Here is a 15265-nt window from a genome sequence, read left to right as displayed (position 1 = left end):
TCTAAAGGTGTCTTGGTTTCTACGAGAGTATGTTATAGGATCATTAGAAATCATGTCTTCTTGTTGGTTATGCTCTTCGATATTACTTTCAATGTTCTCATCATGGTTTGATGACATATCATCATCACTGGATGTATCATCATTACTAGATAATAAGTCAAAAAGGAAGGAATAATCAAAATTTTCTTGTTGAGAAACATTTTTTTCAAATCCACTTTCATTTTCCAAAAAAGTTACATTTCTAGAAACATATAATTTATCTTCTCGAAGATCATAGCATCGAAATCCCTTTTGAGTTTCGGAATATCCAAGAAAAGCGCAGGGGATAGCCTTGGGAGAGAGTTTGTCATTCTTATCCGTAAGAATGAAACACTTACACCCGAAGACTCGTAACCTATTATAATCTGGTTCGAGTTTATACAAGATCTCAAAAGGGGATATTTTTCCTAATATTCTAGAAGGCAAACGATTTATTAGATAAACAGAAGCAAGAGCAGCTTCAGCCCAAAAAATTTTTGGTATGTTTTGAGAAATAAGAAGGGTTCTAGTGGTCTCAATAATATGTCTATGTTTTCTTTCGGCCAACCCATTCTGTTGGGGGGTTTTAGGACAAGATCTTTGGTGAATGATTCCTTGATCTTCAAGATATATTTTAAATTGGTTGGAGAGATATTCTCCTCCAGAATCACTTCTAAAAATCTTTATGTTACTATTAAATTGATTCTTGATCATCGAATGGAAAGTTCTAAAGCATGAAAAGACTTTATGTTTGAATTTAAGAAAAAAGATCCATGAATATCTAGAGAAATCATCCACAAAAATAACATAATAAGAAAAACCTCCTTTTGAGACAACAGGTGCTGGTCCCCAAACATCGGAATGAATAATTTCAAAAGGTTTTGATGAGAACATAGTTCTTTGCTCAAAAGGTAAACTTTTCATTTTTTCGAGAATACAGTCATTACAAGAAAAAGAACTTTTACATAGGTCTTTTGCAAAATGTAAGTAAGACAACTTGGTGATATTAGGATGACCAAGTCTTTTGTGCCACATGTTTATATCTTTGTTTCGGGCAACATTACAAAAAGATTTTGGAACTCGAAGAGATTCCATGTAGTATAAATCGCCTTTTCTAAAGCCTTCCCCAATCAATTTCCCGGACAGGCGATCCTGTATTAAACATTTATCACATGAAAATTTAATATCACAACCATGATCCGAGAGTTGAGAAACAGAAAGAAGATTTAAATTAAGTTTAGGTATAAATCTAATTTTTGGAATAAAAAAATCTTGAGTTTCAAAATTACCTATTCCTTTAATTTCAAGAGAAGTTCCATCCGCAGTGGAAACAAAGGATGGAGAAGCATTTTTTGAATAATCGGAAAGTGAAAACATGTTTGGGGACATATGAAAGGATGCACCTGAGTCCAAAAGCCAAGGGACTTTACCTGGAATGGAAGAAGTAGACACGGCGGCACCGGATGTAGCTCCCTTGAGAAGAGGTTGAAGGGCTTCCATTATTTGGTTCAACGAGAGTGACCCACTTGATGATGCCTCTTCCTTTTGTGGTGCGCCGGTGGTGGCCATAGCAAGAAGCTTCTTCCATTTGGGACATACTGGCTTGATATGCCCCGGTTCTTTACAAAAGTGACATATAGTCTTGCTATAGTCCCGCTTCCCTCTTTGTCCACCATCTCCTCCTTGATTTTGGAATTTAAAGTGAAGAGGACGATAGGTCTTTACATTATTTCCGGGTCTTGATACAGCATTAACCTCATTATTTTCTTCATAATTACAAGGAACCATAAGAACACTTGGTCCTTGTTTACATAAATTCATACGAGTCTCCTCACCACTTAATTTGGTGAGAACATCTTCAAGAGAGGGAGGAGTAAATGAGGATAGAAGTGATGACCTTATTTGCTCAAATTCCGGTCTCAACCCATTCAAAAAATTGAAGAAACGATCTTCTTCAAGTTGCTTGTGGCGGAGTTCAATTGCCTCTCCACTCCATTTTGGTTCAAGCATAGAGAGCTCATCCCAAATAGAGGAAAGATCGGCAAAATATTCCCTAATAGACATTTCACCTTGAGTAAGGGAGAGGGCCTTCTTTTGAAGGTAATACTTATGAGATAGGTCTCTTGATGTATACATCTTCTCGAGATAATGCCAAGCTTCCGATGCCTTTTTGAATTTGATAATGTTGGCATTAATCTTCGTTTTGACGGATGCGAAGAACCAAGAAAGAATCTTGAAGTTCTTCATTTCCCATTCGTCGTGTTTCTTTGAGTATTCTTCAAGAGCTTTGATCCTTTCCTCTCCCTCCAGAATCTTGATTTCACTTCCATCCATTATGGTTATCTTGGGTTCCGGCTCCGGAATTGTTCCTTGCACATAACCCCACAATCCTTTTCCTTTTATGTGGGCCTCCATATTCCCGGCCCAAATATGATAGTTGGACCCATTCAATTTGAAGCCAAGGGCAAAGTGAGACTCTTTCTCACCCATTAAGACGTAGAGAGAAGAAGAAAAAAGACGTACCAATACGATGTTTCAACTTCTTCTTAGCACAAGATCCTTCTAAAATATTTGAGAAGCAAGATCCACCACTTCAATCTCAAAAAATCCGAAGGCACGGTTTTCGAGGCACTCGAACAAAGGCGGATCTCACGATCTCCAATCACCAACCGAGCTCTGATACCATGTGAAATTGTCTACGAAGAGACAATACATAAACAAGCATAAAAACTTTATAAAAGAAGTGCACGAAAGCACTCTCACAACACTTGAACAAAATACACAAAAAGTGTATAAATAATAAACATGCAATAATGCATGTATTTCAATATAAAAAGCAAATGCTTGAGACTCTCAAGCTTAGGAAATACAAGGGGGGAACACCCCTATTTATACAAATGTTAGAAGGTGCAAGGGGGGGCTCCCAAAGGAGTCGTTGGGAGCCCCCAACGGTCACATTTGTGACCGTTGGGGGCCCCCAACGACTCTATTGGGGGACCCCCAATGCACATAAAATAAATCAAAAAATAAAAAGAAAAAAAGAAATTACAAAAGTAAAAATAAAAAGAAAATTACAGCATATTCTAAAAGTGAATATGCGCAAAACAGGAAATGACAGAAATGCCCTTTCGGGTAAAAATATATAAATATATATATTTATATATATAGAGATATATGTACATATAATATATTATATGTAAATATATCTCTATGTATATAAATATATATATTTATATTTACAATGATTTTAGGAGCTACATTTTAACAGTTCTAATGTATGGGGTCCTGCTCCAGTTGCCTCTGGATCTGGAAGCAGATACTACTTAATTTTTTTTTGATAGCTACTCCTGATACACTTGGATATACTTCATAAAAAATAAGTCGAAAGTTTTCTTTTTATTTCAAAACTTTCTTTCCTTAGTAAAAAATCAATTCTCTGAGTTCATCCAATTCTTCCAATGTGATGGAGGTGGGGAGTTCTCATCTAGTGACTTTATTTCTTTTCTCCAAAATAATGGGATAGGAAGAAGGGTGTCATGACAAAATGAGATTGCTAAGCGAAAACACAGGCATATCGTCGAAAGTGCCATGAGTATGCTCTATGACAGTAATCTTCCCATTAATCTGTAGACAGAAGCTTTTCATTCTGCCGTACATGTGTTAAATAGATTGCCTATGGTTGTTTTGGAAGATAAGTCTCCTTATTACTGTCTTTTTAGAGTTTATCCTAGTTATCATGATTTACGTGTCTTCGGATGTGTTTATTATGTGCACATTGATCGATCCCTGAGAAACAAGTTTCAGGACAAGGCTCAGAAGTGTAGATTTGTGGGATATGCAGACGACTACAAAGGATATAGGTGTTATGATCCTGCCAACAAACGCATCAGAATCTCAAGAAATGTGGTCTTTGATGAGCAAAATTCTGATCACAAAGTTGGCACAATGGATATGTCCCCTAACACAACCGAAGTTTATTATCCTTGGCTGAATTCAGAACTTTTTGCTAATTCCAACGAAGTTTGTTCTCCAGACCGTGTGCAGCAGGAAGAAGAAATGTTTGAGACTACTGGTACATCGGAATCACAAAATTGAGAAGTACCATCATCGGTACCGGGCAGATACAAGGGCATTTCCTATACTAGACAAAGAACGACAGCGCCAAGCCTTCTAAATTGTGCCCCAGCAGCTGATCCTACTTCCTCTTATACTCTTGAGGTCAGAAGATCCAATCGCATGCGACATCCTATTGATAGATGGGTCAGCTATAACAACTTCTCCTTAGATTTTCAGTTCTTTTTAACTGTCCTCAATAAGGAAGATGAACCTATTATGTACTATATGTTAAAATCTATGTCACATGGGTGCGAGTGCGGGTGCAGGGATGCGGCACTTTCAAAAACCTTGGGTGCAAGGGTGCTGCAATATATATATATAAGGGGGGTCCGGGGGTTCTTCTCATTAAATTCTTGTGATAAAATAAACATGATTTTTGCGATAAGCAAAAATGGGTCTTTTCATGGTTTTTCCTTAACCAACCATTTCTTTTTTATGCCTAAGAGTGTTAAGTTTGTGAAATTTCATATGGCTCGGCCCGAGTTCCAATTAAGTTAGTATTTTTCAATGTAAAAATGATAAAAAATATTATTTTAGCAGGTATGGTTTGGATCTAATTTATCATTTATGTAACCTTATAAGGTTCAGGTATGGTTTCTCTTATGATGAGTTCAATTAGACTCTAGTCCAGGATCCTCGTATGGTTTCTTATGATGGATTCCATTAGACTCAAGTCCATAACCCGGTACCATTATCTCATATAGGGTTTGAGTTTGATTTCACTTAAATCCGAACCAAACCCAACCCAACCCGTTGACACCATGAAATTGAAAGTGGGCCTAACCACGAGCGATAATGTGGCGGGGCCAGCGCTTCGCACTCATAAGAGTAGTGATAATAATCTCTCTCTCTCTCTCTCTCTAACGCGATGATCGAGGTGGAGAGCTGGAGAGGTGAATGTGAAGTCTGTACAACTCATTTAATTCATGTCTGACAGAGCGCAACATTGAACCGGTCATTTAATTCATGCCTGACAGAGCGCAGTATTGAACCAGTCTGGGTCACCTTTCATTCATTGCTCTCTCTATGTCGCCTTTGTTTTCGTGCTGCATGTGATATTTTTGCCTCCTGAGGAAGAAAGAGCAGCAATTGGGGTTTTCGAATCCAACGGAATACTTTTGAGTATTTTATAGCTAAAGGAGTCAATCACACAACACTCTTTTGGCTCTCCTTCGTCCGAGAGAGAGAGAGAGAGAGAGAGAGAGATGGGGAGAGCTCCATGTTGTGAAAAGCAAGGGTTGAAAAAGGGTCTGTGGACGGCTGAAGAAGACGAGATCTTGGTTGATTACATCAATAAGAATGGCCATGGCAGCTAGCGCTCCCTTCCTAAACTTGCTGGTACTCTTTAATTTCCTACTTGTTCATTCTTTCTTCTTCTCCATCTTTGTTTTCTCTATTATTTTTTTCTCTTTTGCTTCTCCTTGGTTTTAGTCTGTTTCATGGGTTTCTTTTTTTTTTAAAGGATCTCTTGTCAATGAAAATGTTGTACTTTGTTTAGTGTCACCCATGGTATTTCTTGAGTAAAAAGAAGAAATATATGAAGGGGGCATTAAAACCCCAAACAAGCAATACATAGTGAATTATGTACGGGTTGTAAAACATCACTTTCACAAACACCGAACACTATAGAGTGGGATTTCTATATCGGTTTTCATTGTAGAGATTTGCAAGCATCCAAAAGGGGGTTTTTTAAATTCCGCAGCCCATTTCATAAGGCAATTTTAAAAAAAAAAAACCAAAAACTGGACCAAAATGACCCTCGGTGAGTTGACCGCACCCAGGGTCGGGTTGACCGCACCGGGTGCCACACCCGCACCAGCACCCGCGTCACATCGACGCGGGTGCGGCACCTGTCTGGCCAAATCCCTGTGACATAGGTTAAAATATATTCCTTAATCAGTGTAATCATATACATTTTATATATATAAAGTTTGATACATATACATATATGGTATATATGTATATGTATCTACCTAATTATATATATAATATATATTTCTCTATTATTAGTCATAGGGGTAGTTTAGTCATTTCATGTACTTTTACGCATATTTCATTTGGAATATGATTGTAATTTATTTTTATTTTTTCTTCTTTTTGTGGTTTGCGCCACTTAGGGAGGCTCCCCAAAAGAGTCGTTGGGGGCTCCCAACGACTCCTTTGGGAGCCCCCTATGTGGCTCCTCTAAAGGGTTATAAATAGGGGTCTTCCCCTTGTATTTGATAATTATTGAAGGAGCTTTAGCTCCATTGTAAAAGGGTTTTTACCCTATTTTTCATAATAAAGAGATATTTTTTTAGCCTTTTGGCTTAACCCCTTTGTGGGTTTAGCACTTTATGTGCTTTTGGTTGCCCCTTAGTGGGTTTGTGTATTTGCACCTTTAGTGTGCATTTATGGGTTCATTATCGAACCCTTTGTTTTCTAACACTATCAAGAAGCCACTTCTACCAAATGGGTAGAAGCCATGAATGATGAAATGCAAGCCTTACATGAATGTGAAACCTGGGAAATTGTTCCCAGCCCACCTGACAAAAATGTTGTCGGATGCAAATGAGTCTACAAAATAAAGTATAAACCAGATGGAACCATTGAACGATACAAGGCAAGACTAGTGGCAAAAGGGTTCACTTAAGAAACAGGGCAAGACTATGATGAGACCTTCAGCCCAGTGGTGAAAATGCCCAGTGGTGAGAATGTGAACGATTCAAATTATTCTTTCATTGGCTGTCGAACATGGATGGAAGCTGAGTCAGCTTGATGTGAAAAATGCATTCTTGCATGGGGATTTGAAGGAGGAAGTCTACATGGAACAAACCCCTGGATATCATGAGCAAAACTGTAAAACCCATGTGTGCAGGCTAAAAAGAGCTATCTATGTCCTAAAACAAGCATCTCGTTATTGGTTTGACAGCTTCTCACTTGAGATTCAAAAGCATGGATTTTCACATTCTCTACTGGATCACTCATCATTCATTTTTAGAAGTCAGAATGTGATCACCTTATTATTAATTTATGTTGACGATATTGTCATCACATGAAACTCTGAAGCTCACATCAAAGAAGTAAAAAACCTATTAGGTCAGAGGTTCAAAATGAAAGATCTTGGTGCTTTGCGTTATTTTCTTGGTGTAGAAGTTGACAGTCAGGCTTATGGCTTGACTCTCATTCAGCACAAGTATACCATAGATGTTCTCAGCAAGGCAGGTATGAAAGACTACAAGCCTCTAGAAACTCCAAGTGTGCTCCACCAAAACTCAATACTCATGATGGAGATCTGTGTGAGGACCCCACTAGGTATCGCAGTCTAATAGGGATGTTACAATATCTCACATTCACTCGTCCTGATATTGTTTATTCAGTCAATCAAGTGTCTCAGTTTATGCATGCACCACGTACTGGACATATGGAGGCGGTTAAGAGGATACTCAGATATCTGAAAGAGACCATTGGGGACGGGTTGATATATTCTCCATAGTCGTCCGGCAAGGATGTGCGTGAACTTACTGTATATTGTGATGCAGACTGGGCAGGAGATCCTGATGAACGAATATCTACATCAGGATATTGTATCTTTATTGGAAGAAACTTAATCTCTTGGAGTAGTAGAAAACAAAAGGTCGTCGCTAGATCAAACAGAGGCTGAGTATAGATCCATGGTTGCCACTACTGCCGAAGTCAAATGGGTCAGACATCTACTACATGAAGTGAGAGAAACGATCTCTCAGTCTACCTTACTGTGTGACAATCAAAATGCTCTCAACATGTCATTCAATCAAGTACATCACAGTCGTGCTAAGCATATTGAGATCGATCAACATTTTGTAAGACAAAAAGTTAAAGAAAAAGAGATTGAGCCTGAGTTTGTTAATACTGAAAGACATGTTGCAGACATATTTACAAAGGGCTTGACAAAAGATCATTTTTGGATGCTTAAAGGCAAGTTGTTCATGGTTCACGACCATGATTAACTTGAGGGGAGGTGAAAAAGTGTGTTTATTGTATTTTTCGGGTCTGGATATCATATCAGACCCGGGTCCATATTATGTATAGTCTTTATTTCATTCTAGGTCCGGATGTTATACCAGACCCGAACCCATATTGTATACTAACACATATTAATACATGGTTCTAGGTCACGATCAGCCGCAGCCTCTATTCTTCTCTTTCTTTCTCTTATCACAAAACAAGTTCAGAGAGAAAATCTCACAGAGGCTACATGGTTGAGACATCTTTTGATAGAGATCGGAGAATCTATTATGCCCACCGATCTCTTTTGTGATAATCAGAGTGCCATACAAATTGCCTTCAACCCCATTCATCACAATCGTACAAAGCACATAGAGATTGATCAACACTTCATTCGGCAAAAGATTGAAGATCGAGAAGTTGAACCAGCTTATGTTCCCACGGCTGATCAAGTGGCATATTTGTTTACTAAGGGCCTTACCAACATTCACTTTTGGTTTTTGAAGAACAAGTTGTCCATGGTTCAAAACCATGCACAACTTGAGGGAGGCTATTGAGACTGCATATGTACATACGGGTCCAGATATAGACCTGTATCTTTGTACTCTTACATGATAGATAATATCGGGTCTGGACTGAAGAATCACAGACCCGATCCAATCTGTATTAAGTATACAATAGGGAATATAGAGCACGATCTCTTATTGGAGAATCGTGCTGCTAATTGCTGCCTCCTTTCCTTCTCTCCCTTTCTGCAACCTCAACCAAACACACAGGTGCGTGATTTCTAACACTTATTTAGGTGAAAAAATGGTAGAAATGCATTTCTAATGGCCTCTAGACAAATGGAGAAGTAGGCCCTCAAAAGGTATTTAAAACCCAAAATAAAAAAAGTAACTTTCAGTCTTTTTAAAGTGCGTCAAAGGTATATTCTACGATACACACTGTATTGTACGATACCACATGATACAAGGATATATCAAACGATACACCCGATATGAGCACGATACACACTCGTATCGCGATACGATTGTGTATCGTATCGCACAACCCAAAAATAACGATACATATCGTACTGTATTGTACGATACAGTACGATACTTACAACACTGGTATCACTAACAAGATAATCGCAGCATACCTCTAAGATAACCCAGGGTCACCATGGCATGAAAAATTCTATGTATATGCAACAACCAAGTATGTAAGAAGTTCCTTAACTTGAAAGTATCAATATATGTGACATCAGGATGGCATTTTGTGCATTTGCAGATAGTTGGCAAAAAGGCACCAAAAACATTTTTCTTTGAACCATCGTACCCAATGATCAGGCAGATATGGTAAAGGTCCATCATTTATTCATCATTATAGAAAAAATGTCAAACTGTTTCCAAATGGTACATAATTTCTCACCAGCCAGAAAAAATTGTTTAGAAAAACTAGAAGTCCTAAAGCTAGAAAATGGATTTACCATGATACATATTTTGATTATCTGCACATGGCATCTCTAGATATTATTCTTGTTAGCAGAAAGCTAGAATCATCACCTATAATCTCCGCTACCAGGATAAATGCAAGATAATATATATAGCCAATTATTAAAGGTATGTTATACCAGCAATGAGAGATACATGTGATGGATCGAAGTGGATATACAAACTGGACCCAAGCTAAGAGTTGTACTATGTTATCATGATTCTGAGACATGGTTGACACAGGATAATGATGTGCTGAGATGCCTGTGAATGAGTCAATTATATATATGTTCAAGGTTCACTATTGGCATGGTTAAAGCAGGCCAATAAGATCCAGTATAGATCCACCAAAAGGTCATCCAAAAACAAGCACCTTAACACAAAGCTATCTTGCTACCACAATTGAATGACATACAAATTTTAGAATATATTCTATCATAGAAATCGGCAAGGGGAAGAGTGCTTTTCAGTCATAATATCGGTTGACTTGATTTTGGTGAAATATATATCCCTACTAATAAGATCTAGATTAGAGTCTTTATCTTCCCCAAAATAGAATATCTCCATCTCCAGGAGACTAATATCAAAGTTTATTTATAAAATATGAACTTTTTCCTGATAAACATAAAATGGTTGTGAACAAGTGAACAATGTTTAAGCTTCTAGGATCACAAAACCAATTACCTGCGGTGCATATATACAGCCAAGAGTTCCGACTATAATGCCTCCCAATATAAAGCCCCCAACAAAGATGTTTGCACTACTTGGCCTTCCTTCATCCCTACTGTACTTGCAAAAGAGTAAAGGCATGTCAGAAGATTTAACATAAATCAAAATGAACTGCAACTGATTTAAAAAAAAAAAGTAAATGCAAATAAATTATAAAAGGCAATGTCAGAGATGAAAAAAAATCAGAAGATTAATACAGCATTTCCTTGTCTGAATTCAACTCATTATTACCAGACTACTGACATTCATTGGAAATCACAAAATATCATCTTTTTTCAACACCTGGATCCATTGAAAAAAATTCCATCAAAAAGTGTTTTACCTTTACAAAAAGACAATTTTTTAAGCAAATAACTAGGTCAAACTTGATCAAGGAAAAAATAAGCTTGGACTCCCTGGGTCATGTATGGATTGAGATCATGTGTATTCAACTCGGAATGAAGTGAGTTCATGTTTGATCCAATTTGAGCTCATGTATCAAGCAATATGAAACTTTTTTGGATCAATCACAAATCAATGTGCAATCAAAATGTTCAAGTATGGGTCAAGACGGGATATAAGTAGTTCATTAGTCCACATACGATCCGTATTGGATCCAAGTGTGGCCTTGGGTCAAGCATGGACAACAGTGGGTTGGAACTGAATGTATTGGTTTGAGACTGTTAACCCATGTTATATTAGACTTATGTTGGATTAGACCAAGTACAATTTAAGCAAAAGCCATATATATGTAAATGAAAAAAATAAAGATACTTCTCCACAGTTTATATACTGGGAGTGCCTTTGCTTACTTTTATTTCCCTAAATAAAAACAAGGAAAGGGTTAATCTGAAACAAGCTTTTTTTTACATGGTTACATCCCAAAGACTGCTTTAGCATAGACTAAATGTTCCTTGGACACAAATAAAAATGATATGCTAGAAATATTCAGAAGCCACACACACCAAAAAAGAAAAGCCATAAACTAAGCATGCATCACACTATCCAATAGCTCTGAGATCTAATAATCCTTAGACAGTCGAGACACATTTAAAAGGAAAGATGTCCTCATTAAGACTATCCATGGTTGATGTAACACCTGAAAATAGTTCAATAAAAACCAGGATAACAAAGAAGATCAAATTTCTTCAGTTAAGTGTGTGGGTTATTAGTCTAGATACAGCTATCTACGGTTATTATAGACAAGACCAAGTGAAGAAATTGAATTTTGAAGCTTTTTAATCAAGAGAGACAACATGGAGAGCCATGACCATCTTCTGGACAAGAGCAGAAAAGAGAAGAATCTGAAAATTTCTGTTGATTTGATACAAGGGCAGCAGGATTTTACAGACGGTAACGTCTTTCACAAACAAATCTTGAACAGATCAACATTATATAAACCAAAAGAACATTTAATATATGATAATTAAAAGTAAAGTCCATTTCTTAGAAACCAAGCATAAGCATTAGTGTATAGCCCTAAACTAAATTTTATTATTAAGGGCCCATTTAATTCCATTGATAACTTTCTCCCAAAGAAGAAAATTGTCTGAAGGTCAAAATTCTATTCAGAAAATTTGTCTAGAAAAATGCATCAGACCTGATGAGGTCTGACAAATATTTTGGAGAAAGTTATCCCAAAAGACAGTTTTCTCTAGGATAAAGTTATCAAGCATTTGATGATGGTTGGAGAAAACAGCAGGCACCAATGCTTTTTTGACAAATTTATCTGTTTTGACTACTTTTTCACAGCAATCAGATGGGCGCTAATGAGTACGCAGCCTGGTTTGTACCATTCGAGCACTCCTTAAGGAAATGAAACACAGTAAGGATTTAGACAGCAAGGACAAGTACCTGTAACTTGATCGAATGATGAATTTGCTTCTGCAGCGCAAAGATTTTACTTTCTTCGGATGTTGGAGGTTGCATGATAGTTGAGCAGGAGCAAGTCTCTGCTCCAATATCCCAAGTGAAAGGAAACCTAGCAAACGATTGGGAACGGAAATTAGGTAAACATATGGCTTCTTACGTGCACGCAAAGAAAAGTTCCACAATAAAGCCATGAGTTTCCAAGCTCTTGACAGGTATAAAAAAAGGCATGATAGATGACAGTGGCAAATTTGAAAACTAAGTGCAAATTTCAGACAGTGGAGCACAATGGCACATAGAAATATTGAATTGAGGTGGCAACAATTTTAAGTTAAACCTTAAAAACAAGCAAACAAAAACAGTCTAGAACAGGACCTTCAGTGGGCATCAACACATTGCCACTACCAAAGGCGTTAAGTAATTTTTTAAGAAGGCACATTTATCAATTGTACCTTAAAAAGATAAGAAATCTTTCACTAATATTACTAAAATGCACTCACTGATGAGAATTATTGAAAGGATAGGCCATGGCTAATCAAAACTTTAGGGGAAAAAAGATGTGTCAAAACGTTAACTTCCACTTAAGTGCGTGAATTTAACCCCATGCACATGCACACATATTACAAAACACTCTTAGAGAAAAGTTCCCTTTGCTATAAAATGTTCATAATTAACATTTTAATCACAAACCAATAAAATTCCTATCTATGAAATTTCATAGCAACCATATCAAGCTCTCGTATGAATAAATACCGTTATTAATATCTAGACAAAGCAAGCCAACCCCATGAATTGGGATAACGCATGATGATGATGGCGATGTAGATACAGCGATGACGTGTATCGATGATTCTTCTATTGCATCAAAGAAGGCATTAATATCTTCAATGCATCCATGAAGCCAATAAGGCCACCAAAAAGGACTATTTTGTACGTGCAAAAAACACATCATATATGAGGTAGAAATCCTCTCATAACCGGAGAAAGGAAAAAGAGGAAGATTAAAGAAAAAAGGATCTGCTAAATTGGAATGTCCTACCAAAACATACGACTACCAGATTCACAAAGAGAATGCAAGATGATTGTGTTCTTCGATTCGACGCTCGTAGCGTGCACTAGATCCGAATGTCCTATAAAAATATACCACTACCGGATAATCAATGAGAATGCAAGACGATCGTGATCTATGATTGGATGCTCATAGCGTCTTGCATTGTCCCATCTCCAATGTGAACAACCCCCATGAGCTATTTTTCGTCCTTTCCCATTTAAACATAAAGTCGGACTCCTCGAAACAAAAGAAAAAAATTAATGCTAGTGATAAAAAACAAATCACGACAATGTTGAGTTCAATCAAAGGGAGATCCAGACGAGGCACAAAAGCAGAATCAAACAGAGACCTTAAAGTGCGCGAATCAAAAGCTCTTCGAAACCCTAAAATCTGGAATTTAACTACTAATCTGGTATAAAACGAACAGAAAACCCTCCACGATAGATAACAAGAAAACGTCGGAAGAAAAAAAAAAGAATGGGGCTGGAAGAGGAACGCTTACTCTGAGCAGATGCAGCGGAGAGATCAAGAGATGAAAGGGAGGAGAACGACGCCATCGCGATTCCTTAAACCCAGAGAGAGAGAGAAAGAGAAAGAGAATTGGAGGTATTATACAGCTCTCCGATCGCGTAAGAAATGAGAATTCCAAATGAGGTCATCTTTTATGCAGCACCGCTTCACGCTCAGCATGAAGCTCCACTTCTGTCGTGTTGGCCATCATCACATTTTTCGATAACTGCCGCATAGGTTGCTGCGTGCCTACCATGCAGCCACGCCATGCTGCATATAATGTGATCAAATTCCTAATTCTTACTGCATATATTAGGGATGTCAACGGATCGGGTTTACCGGGACCCAACCCGACCCAAACCTTATAGGGTCCGTGCAGTGATAAATAAGAAGACTCGGGTTCGGACTCGGAGGTCCGATTAATACATGAACCTGGGTATAGTTTGTGAAATGTTATACCAGACCCGGACCCGATCAAAGTTCTAATTAAGGCCGGCAAATTTTCAATGTAAAAAAAAAAAACGATTTTATCAAGTATGCCCTTGGTCTAGTTCATGTAGTTCTTATCGGGTATGGTTTCTCTTATGATAGGTCCGATTAAACCTGATTTCGAACTCAATACAATACCCAAAAATGGGGACCAGGTCTGATTCCAGCTGAGTCTGAATCAAACCTGACCCGTTGACACCCCCTACTTCATATTACATGAATCGTGGCTGCTTGGTGGGCATGCGGGCGTGCTTGACAACATCTCATATTGTCATTTCTGGATATGAGTGTGTTGTCCAACCCGAGAAATGTTGAGATGGATAGTGATGAGCATGCTGCCGCACAAAAACTGATTTATTAAATTTATGCAAAATATTGTAATTTTGCAATTTATTATGGATGTAAACGGATCGGACCCAGAACGATTACATACATGGAGAGTCAGATCCAAAACAATCAAAATTTACAAAAGGTTCATCGTGAATCCAACCCATTTGCTTCCCTAAATTTCATCCCGATATTTTCAGATGCCGATATAATGCCCATAAACGTGATGTTCTAAAAGTGCCCCTTATTTTTAACGTATCGCATTTTATCACAAGAATAACGTAAAGAAACGTTCTGTATTATTTCTAATTTTTATAGTGTCTTAATGGCAATATTTCTTGAGATTTTTGTCGATATAATACCTAAAAACGTGACATTTTAAAATACTGCTTGTTTTTCAAGATATAGTATCTTATTGCAATGCCAACAACATAAAAGCATTTTTTAATACTTTTATATAATTTATACTTCGAAATGCCAAAAAAAATTTCAAGGTGTTATCGCTAAAAAAAACTTTCCAAAATATCATGTGATTTTCCTTTGCTAAGTTTTTTTTTCAAGTTAGTGACATTGATTTCCACCCGATGGACGATTGTAATGATGACAGATTTTGGGGCGTAACGGTCCCGTATAACCTATGCAAAAGATTTTGCTATACTTTTAAAATAAAGTGATATTTGAAAATATCGTGATATTTTAGATACCAATTAGGGATGGCAGTCCATCAGGGGAGAAC

General features: G+C 37.4%; 1 protein-coding gene across 1 annotated transcript in view; it reads right to left on the bottom strand.

Annotated features, from left to right (window-relative positions):
* LOC149832680 (uncharacterized) overlaps positions 1 to 13842 on the bottom strand; it is a 27007-nt gene extending 13165 nt beyond the window's left edge. The window contains exons 1-3 of the mRNA XM_090014648.1: positions 13706 to 13842; positions 12138 to 12264; positions 10260 to 10359 (exon numbers count right to left, since the gene is read on the bottom strand). Coding sequence (XP_089870774.1) covers positions 10260 to 10359; positions 12138 to 12264; positions 13706 to 13760 — 282 coding nt within the window. The 5' untranslated portion in view covers positions 13761 to 13842. The remainder of the gene's footprint in view (positions 1 to 10259; positions 10360 to 12137; positions 12265 to 13705) is intronic.
* Between the last annotated feature and the right edge of the window lie 1423 nt (positions 13843 to 15265).

The sequence above is a fragment of the Nuphar pumila genome, chromosome 7 (assembly GCF_984573655.1).
Source record: "Nuphar pumila chromosome 7, dmNupPumi1.hap1.1, whole genome shotgun sequence".
In the NCBI taxonomy this organism is placed as follows: domain Eukaryota; kingdom Viridiplantae; phylum Streptophyta; class Magnoliopsida; order Nymphaeales; family Nymphaeaceae; genus Nuphar; species Nuphar pumila.
The sequence above is the reverse complement of the archived record's forward strand: the minus strand, read 5'-3'. Positions and strand labels throughout refer to the sequence as shown.